The sequence below is a fragment of the Amblyraja radiata genome, chromosome 10 (assembly GCF_010909765.2).
Source record: "Amblyraja radiata isolate CabotCenter1 chromosome 10, sAmbRad1.1.pri, whole genome shotgun sequence".
Classification (NCBI taxonomy): Eukaryota; Metazoa; Chordata; class Chondrichthyes; order Rajiformes; family Rajidae; genus Amblyraja; species Amblyraja radiata.
Window position 1 is genome coordinate 104366 of NC_045965.1, and position 9072 is coordinate 113437.

General features: G+C 50.2%; 1 protein-coding gene across 1 annotated transcript; it reads left to right on the forward strand.

The window, feature by feature from the left end:
* Positions 1-766: 766 nt before the first annotated feature.
* LOC116977432 (gastrula zinc finger protein XlCGF7.1-like) lies at positions 767-2877 on the forward strand. Its single transcript, XM_033027860.1, has 2 exons — positions 767-1453; positions 2620-2877. The coding sequence occupies exons 1-2, from the start codon at positions 782-784 to the stop codon at positions 2779-2781; spliced, it is 834 nt and encodes a 277-aa protein (XP_032883751.1). The 5' UTR covers positions 767-781; the 3' UTR covers positions 2782-2877.
* Positions 2878-9072: the final 6195 nt, after the last annotated feature.

Sequence of the window (9072 nt, forward strand, 5' to 3'; positions counted from 1 at the left end):
AGACCAGGTACCGCCCCCTCCTTGTGTCCGACCAATCGGAGCCTCTCCTGCCGCAGGTGGTCGCGTCCTATTGGTTGATCCGTTGCCCAGCCTCTCGGGCAGACAGCACTCTCCGCCAATCGGAGCCGCACATTGCCACGGCACGGTCGGCTCTACACCACATGGTGGGGGGGTCATGAAAGCTCCACACAGTCAGCGTCGGTAGTCGTTCTTCCCGGAGACAGGCCCTTAGGCCCTTCTCGTCCGTGCTACCCCAGGCTTTCTGCAACACAATCTTTCACTGCTCTGCACGGGATAGTGCATTTGTTGCTCTTGCGGCTGCGTGTGAATGGGCGATTTCTCCCCCATCCCCTTGACCCCCCCACCCCCCCCGAACCCCTCACCCACTTCCCCCTCCCCCCCTTCAAGCACTAATTTCATCATGTGTTAGACGATGGAGCTCACTGTTGGCTTCTGTCGTCGTCCAACATGTTGACAGAATTGTAGCCCGATGTGTCACAAAGTGTATCGCGTTGTCGCTTCCAGGGATCACCACGAGGAGGCTTCTGTCATGATCCCCAAACACTAGTAATGTTCATGTGTTAGTAATGTCCTGTTTGCCAGCTGGTTGACCCTCTGTGTTTTCCTCCTGCAGGGTTTAGGAGCCATTGCTGTGGATGGAGAGACGGGGACGTGAGCGGCCATTGAGGGCAGCCAGGGTGTGTGCTGAGCTTCAAGGGGCTGAGCTTCGATGGAGGACCACATAACAGGGCACAACAAGGAGAAGCGTTATGAGTGCGACATGTGTGGCAAGGCCTGGCAGCACCCGAGCCGGCTGGAGACCCACCGGCGGGTGCACACGGGAGAACGCCCCTTCGACTGCTCCGAGTGCAGCAAACGCTTCAAGACGGCGAAGGACCTGAAGTCCCACCGGCGTTTGCACACGGGTGAGAAGCCCTATGATTGCTCCACCTGCGGCAAGAGCTTTGCCCAGTCGGCGGGGCTGAGGGATCACCGGCGGGTGCACAGCTGTGAGCGGCCCTTCACCTGCTCTGACTGCGGCAAAAGCTTCAAGTGGTCCACGGACCTGAAGGTGCACAGGCGCCTGCACACCGGGGAGCGCCCCTACACCTGCAGTGACTGTGGCAAGGGCTTCACCCGCTCCAGCCACCTGCTGAGGCACCAGCACACCCACACAGACGAGCGCCCCTTCATCTGCGGCCAGTGCGGCAACGGCTTCACCCGCTCCAGCCACCTGTTGAGGCACCAGCATACCCATACCGGGGAGCGCCCCTTCATCTGCGCCCAGTGCGGCAAGGGCTTCATCAGCTCCTCCAGCCTGCTGTCCCACCAACAGCTGCACGTCGGCGACAGCCCCGTCCGGTGTGTGGAGAACGCTTTTCCATGGCCTCCCACGCCCTGTCTCACCAGCATGTGCACACCAGTGGCCACCCCGACAACTGCCCGTACTGCGGTGAGGCATTTGACAGCTCATGGGGGCTGCTGCCGGTGAACAGCTGCTCCCACTGCGGAAAATGTTTCAAGAGAGCACGGAGGCTGCGGGAGCACCAAGGCTACCCACCGGAGAGAGACGCTTAGTGTGTGCTGAGTGTGGCAAGGGTTTCACCCACATGTCCAGCCTGTGGCATACCATATAACCATGTAACAATTACAGCATGGAAACGGGCCATCTCGGCCCTTCTAGTCCGTGCCGAACACGTATTCTCCCCTAGTCCCATCTACCTGCACTCAGACCATAGTCCCATCTACCTGCACTACACTAACTTCCCTCAATGTCCTAGGGAATATCCTGTCAGGACCTGGAGACTTATCCACTTTTATATTTTTCAAAAGTGTCAGTACTTCTTTTTCTTTGAATCTCATAGTATCCATAGCTACTCTACTTGTTTCCCTTACCTCACATAATTCAATATCCTTCTCCTTGGTGAAAACCGAAGAAAATAAATTGTTCAATATCTCCCCCATCTCTTTTGGCTCTGCAGATAGCTGTCCACTCTCTCTCTAATGGACCAATTTTACCCCTCGTTATCCTTTTGCTATTAATATAGCTGTAGAAACCCTTTGGCTCTTTGCAATTCTTACTATTTCCTTTCAACCGAACAGGGACACAAAGTTTCTGTACTCTTAAAATTTCAACTTTAAATGTCCTCCATTTCTCTTCCATATCTTTCCCATAAAACAAAATGTCCGAATTTATTCCTTTTAAATCCTTTCCTCAAAGTTAGCCTTTCTCCAATCAAAAATCTCAACCACAGTGGTGGAGTCCCTTCCCCTGCCCGTCCTGTGGTAAGGGCTTTACCCACCTTGACCACCTGCTGGAGCACCGGCGAGTCCACACCGGCCAGTACCCATTCGCCTGCCCGCTCTGTGGCAAGGCCTTTGCTCGCTCCTCCAGCCTGCTGGCACATCGCGACATGGCTCTGTTTATGGTGGACACAAATATGTTGGATGGAATGGGTAACATTTTGGGTCGAAACCCTCTTCAGTCTCGACAGCCATTCCTTCTATCCAGAGATACGTTGGGCTGAAGAACCTGTTTCACTGCTGGGTGACTAGTGTATATTGGCCGGTGTGGGCAAGTTAATAATAATAATGCATTTTATTTATGGGCTCTTTCAGGACTCTCAAGGACACCTTACAATTAATACAAGCATGAAACAAAAACAACATATACAGCAACAATACACAATTCGGAGAGAGAGCAGCGGCAGCCAATCCCGCCAGCGTTCACTATCACCTCCAGCAGCCATGTTTTCCGAGCCATCTGCAGCAGACCAATAAAAATAAAACAACATTAAAGAATTTAACATAAAAACCCCCAACATGTTCCCACTGTGAGGGACGGCAACAAAGTCCAGTCCTCTTCCTCTTGTTCACCCATGGTTAGGCCTAATTAGGCCTCCGCAGTTGCCGCAGCGGCGGCACAATGTTACAGGCCCTCTCGCCGGATGATGGAGCTCCGGCGTCGGGAGAACAGTGTCAGCGGCTTGGAGTGTCTGGAACGGCCGCTTCCTCTCTGGAGACCGCGGCTCCCGAAGTCCACAGGCCGCGCTGGTCGGAGCTCCGACGCTGGCGATCTCAAGCAGAGATCCCAGGCTCCGCGGTGTTTAAAATCAGCGCCACCCGCAGCTGGACGCTCCGCAACCACAGCTCCGTGATGTTGGAGTCGGCGATCACAGCACTCCAGATCTTACCACATGGCGACCTGGGTAAGGCATCGCCTGCTCCGTGATGGTGCTTCAGCGCTGTTTCGCTGCCGAAACTGAAGATATGGCCGGTCCCGGCAGGAAAGGCCGCTCCAGGCCCATTGGTAGGCCGCGAGAAAAGGGCGAAGACGCGGCTCGGAGGAAAGCCGCAACTTCGACCAGGTAGGGACCGAGAAATACAGTCTCCCCCTTCCCCCCCCCCCCCCCCCCCAAAAGCTCCAAAATAAAAACTTTTAAGACACTAAAAACAAAAAAAAGGGTGAAAAGGACAAACAGCTGCAGGCAGAGCAGCCATACGCGACGGCGCTCCCTGGAAGTTGGGCTGAAGGCCTGTTTCTGTGATGGGGCATGTTGGCCAATGTGCGCAAGTTGGGCTGAAGGAAGGGCCTGTTTCCGTGCTGGGTGACGTGTAGATGAAACATGTTGGCCGGTGTGGGCAGGTTGGGCTGAAGGAAGGGCTTGTTTCTGTGCTGGGTGACTGACTCATTCAGTTTCGTAAATGGGAGGTCAGTACCGCTCGGTGGGGGCACTGCGAGCCGGCAGCCCTGCCAGCAGCGATTTAGTTTTTCAACTTTTTTTTTGTTTTATTAGTGTGTCTTAATGTGTGTTTTTAATGTCCCTCGGTGTGTCTTGTGTGTGGGGGGTGGTGTGGGGGTAAGGGGGAAACCGACTATTTCCATGTCGCCTCCCCCTTGGCCTAACATCGATCGGTGTGGGTGTGTATGCGTACACATACTCATACACGTACACAGACACACGTACACGCACCGATCACAAGGATGTCCTTCCTCAAATTAGGAGACCAAAACTGTACACAATACTCCAGATGTGGTCTTACCAGAGCCCTATACAACTGCAGAAGAACCTCTTTACTCCTATGCTGAAATCCTCTTGTTATGAAAGCCAACATTCCATTAGCTTTCTTCACTGCCTGCTGGACGTGCACGCCAACTTTTAGTGACCGGTGTACAATGACACCCAGGTCTCGCTGTATCTCCCCCTTACCTAACCTAACCCAATTGAGATAATAATCTGCCCCCTTGCTTTTGCCACCAAAGTGGATAACCTCACATTTATCTATATTATACTGCATCTGCCACGTATCTGCCCACTCACTCAACCTGTCCAGGTCACCCTGCAACCTCCTTACATCCTCTTCACAGTTCACACTGCCACCCAGCTTTGTGTCATCCGCAAACTTGCCAGTGTTGCTCCTAATTCCCTCTTCCAAATCATTAATATATATGATAAACAGTTGCGGCAGATGAAGTTTAATGCGGATAAATGTGAGGTTATCCACTTTGGTAGCAAAACAGGAAGGCAGATTACTATCTAAATGGCGTCATGTTGGGAAAAGGGTAAGCACAATTGGATCTGGGGGTCCTTGTACATCAGTCTATGAAAGTAAGCATGCAGGTACAGCAGGCAGTGAAGAAACCTTTATAAAACGAGGAATCGAATATAGGAGCAAAGAGGTCCTTCTGCAGTTGTACAGAGCCCCAGTGAGACCACACCTGGAGTATTGTGTACAGTTTTGGTCCCCTAATTTGAGGACGGACATTCTTGCTATTGAGGGAGTGCAGCGTAGGTTTACAAGGTTAATTCCCGGGATGGCGGGACTGTCATATGCTAAGAATGGAGCAGCTGGGCTTGTACACTCTGGAGTTTAGAAGGATGAGAGGGCATCTTATTGAAACATATAAGATTGTTATGGGCTTGGACACGCTAGAGGCAGGAAACATGTTCCTGATGTTGGGGGAGTCCAGAACCAGGGGCCACAGTTTAAGAATAAGGGGTAAGCCACTTAGAATGGAGACGAGGAAACACTTTTTCTCACAGAGAGTTGTGAGTCTGGAATTCTCTGCCTCAGAGGGTGGTGGAGGCTGGCTCTCTGGATACTTTCAAGAGAGAGCTAGATAGGGCTCTTAAAGATAGCGGAATCAGGGGATATGGGGAGAACCATATAATAACCACATAACAATTACAGCACGGAAACAGGCCATCTCGACCCTTCTAGTCCGTGCCGAACACATAATCTCCCCTAGTCCCATATACCTGCGCTCAGACCATAACCCTCCATTCCTTTCCCATCCATATAACTATCCAATTTATTTTTAAATGATAAAAACGAACCTGCCTCCACCACCTTCACTGGACGCTCATTCCACACAGCTACCACTCTGAGTAAAGAAGTTCCCCCTCATGTTACCCCTAAACTTCAGTCCCTTAATTCTCAAGTCATGTCCCCTTGTTTGAATCTTCCCTACTCTCAGTGGGAAAAGCTTTTCTACGTCAACTCTGTCTATCCCTCTCATCATTTTAAAAACCTCTATCAAGTCCCCCCTTAACCTTCTGCGCTCCAAAGAATAAAGCCCTAACTTGTTCAACCTTTCTCTGTAACTTAGTTGCTGAAACCCAGGCAACATTCTAGTAAATCTCCTCTGTACTCTATCCATTTTGTTGACATCCTTCCTATAATTAGGCGACCAAAATTGTACACCATACTCCAGAATTGGCCTCACCAATGCCTTGTACAATTTTAACATTACATCCCAACCTCTATACTCAATGCTCTGATTTATAAAGGCCAGCACACCAAAAGCTTTCTTTACCACCCTATCTACATGAGATTCCACTTTCATGGAACTGTGCACAGTTTTTCAGGGAAGGCAGGAACGGGGTACTGATTGGGGATGATCAACCATGATCACATTGAAGAACCGAATGGCCTACTCTGGCGTCTAATGTCTATTATCTATCACAGGTAACAGACTACTGACCGACATCTACAAACTCACTGACGCCCATGGCTATCTGGACTACATTGGCCACCTCTGTGCCCAGGATGAAGTGTTCCAAACCAGGGCATCGGAGATATCCTCATTCTTTAGGGAATGGGAGTTCCCCTCTTCTACTATAGATGAAGCTCTTATCAGGGTCTCTTCTTTATCCCGCAGCTCCGCTCTTACCCCCCCCCCCCCCCCCCCCTCATACCAAGGACTGAGTCCCCCATGTCCTCACCTTCCACCCTATCAGCCGTTACATACAACAGATAATCCTCCGACATTTTTGCCACCTCCAACGGGATCCCACCATTGGCCACATCCTCCCATTCTTCAATTTCAGGTAGTCCTTGCTTTCTCCCTTTTCCCCTTCCCTTCCCAGGTCTCCCCCAAGCCTAATGTCTCTGCCTTTTCTTTTGCCCACCCTCCCACCTCGATATCAGTCTGAAGAAGGGTCTCGCCCCGTTACGTCGCCTATTCCTTCTCTCCATAAATGCTGCCTCACCCACTGAGTTACTCCAGCATTTCTGTCTACCTTCGGTTTTTCCAGCATCTGCAGTTCTTTCTTAAGTGTTCACCACAAATTGGACGGGCCTGCAGTGCGGCAGATCACCGCACGGTGGAAGTATTGACAACAAATTGGACGGGCCTGCAGTGCGGCAGATCACCACACGGTGGGAGTGTTCACAAATTGGAGCGACCTGTTATACAAATTCACTGCACATTGGGAGCGCTGTCTGCAAATTAGACATAATTGTGCTCTTTACTGCAAAATGGTTCCTTATTGATCTGTGACCAGTTTCCTTTCCCTATAATGCACCCATTGCACAATGCCAAAGTTTATAAAAGCCCTGAAACCAGTGGAGATTTGGGATGAAAATCAAGGAACTACAGATGCTGGTTTACAAAAAAATAGACAGTGCTGGAGTAACTCAGCGGGTCAGGCAGCATCTGTGGAGAACATGGATAGGTTACGTTTTACAGTGCTGAAGTAACTCAGTCGGTCAGGCAGTATCTGTGGAGAACATGGATAGGTGACGCAGTTTACATACCTTCCAAACAGATCCACGGATGACGTGGTCTCCCAGGTTCTGCACACCACTCTCTCAACTTGACAGCCAGAAGGTGGGCAATGTGAGGATTCTGTTCATTGATTTCAGTTCAGCTTTCAACACCATAGTCCCCACAGACTTGCTGAGAAGCTGCTGGGACTGAACACTCCCCTGTGTGCCTGGGCCCTGGACTTTCTTACCTGCAGGCCCCAGGTGGTCAAGATGGGGAGACATACCTCCAAACCCCTCACCCTGAACACAGGGTTGCGTCCTCAGTACTCCCATGACTGTGTGGCCAGGTTCAGCTCTAACCCCATCATCAAGCTTGCTGATGACACTGGTGGTGGGCCTGATCTCTGATAACGATGAGAAGGCCTACCTGGAGGAGGTGGCTGATCTGCCACTCTGGCGTCACTCTAGTGAATGTCACCAAAACTAAGGAGTTGATTGTCGACTACTGTGGATAGGGTGAGCAGCTTTAAATACCTGGGAGTCCACATCACAGAAGATCTGACATGGACAACACACGCTGAGACATTGGTGAGAAAGGCAAGGCAGTGCCTTTACCACCTCGGGCAGCTGAGGAAATTTAGAGTCTCTGAGAATCCTTCAGTGCTTCTACTAAGGGGCTGTAGAAAGCATCCTGTCTGCTAACATCTTGATCTGGTTTGGGAACAGCTCTGCCCAGGACAGGAAGGCTCTGCAGAGAGTAGTGAGTTCGGCCGAGCGCACCATGGGAACTACATCCCCCCCCCCCCCCCCCCCCCTTTCAGGACTTATACACCAGGAGGTGCAGATCCAGAGCCAGCAACTTAAGAAGGACTACCACCCCAGCAATGGACTGTTCCAGTTGCTACGGTCAGGCACACTGTCACACTGAAAACAGAGAGGATGAGCTGGAGTTTCTTCCCACAGGCCATCAGAACTGTAAACTCTAATCTCACCAGGGACTCATTTATTGTTGTGTTGTGCCTTTTAAAAAAAATGTAAATACTGGTTCTGTTCCGTTCTTTTGTTTTGCACAATCCCGCAGGCGTTGCCACATTCATTTCACTGTACATCTTGTTTGTGTGACAAATAAAGTTGACTTGACGTTTCAAAGAGTGCTGGAGTAACTCAGCGGGTCAGGCTGCATCTCTGGAGAACATGGATAGGTGACGTTTCACAGAGTGCTGGTGTAACTCAGCGGGTCAGGCAGCATCTCTAGGACATGGATAGGTTAAAAGTTCCCCCATCTACCTACCAGTTGCACGGGTTTGGCTCACCTCATCTCTTCAGCATTCCTTTTATCTACATCTTCAATCTGAAGAAGGGTCCTGATCAAAATGATGCTTGTCCATTCACTTTGTGCTGACGAAGATGCTGCCTGATATGCAGAGAACCTCTCGCTCTTTGTTTTTAGACCTAATTATATTCCCTAGTTGGGTCTGTCGAAGGGAAAGTAGTTTAATATTTGTGGACACTGTATCAAGTTTACAATCTACTAATCCTGCCCGTTCTGTTCACCCTACTGTAGTTTTTAGTCAGTCTGAATCTATATCTGGTTTAGTCTGAGTGGGAACTGCCACAGTCTATTTCCTGTTCCTCTCCCTGTGAAGGGGTGACATTCAGTTTCCACCGCGTATCTCCAAAGACTGGGTCCCACTCTGCTGGAAGTGTCTTCTGTGGTTACACATTCTCTTCCCCATGATGCCAAATGTTCTTAGGACCTAGGGGAAAATCCTTCCCCATCGCTGTTCGTCTGACTTAAGTCATTTAATTCAAAGTATTTCTTCCAGTTGTAGAGTCTGTGGGAATTTCTAAAAGTTTTGAACTGACTGCACGTCCCTGTTTGTGCACAGGGTTTGATGCCCATAGTAAGAGTTACAGCATTGGGCAACGCAGTCAGGGAGTTCACTGCTTGTGTGAAGTGTTATCTTTATAGCTGGCATTTTGCTGTGCCAGTTTGATTATGAAAATAATCAATTATTCTTCTACCCTGTACTGCAGACACATTTGAATTTCACTGTGCCTTAATTGGTACTTGTGACG

Excerpts from the sequence above, each read along its gene's own strand:
- LOC116977432 (XM_033027860.1), top strand. The coding sequence starts at position 782 with ATGTGTGGCAAGGCCTGGCAGCACCCGAGCCGGCTGGAGACCCACCGG. Across the intron at positions 1,454-2,619 it reads CGACAACTGCCCGTACTGCG|GACTCTCAAGGACACCTTAC; the intron begins GTGAGGCATTTG and ends GGGCTCTTTCAG.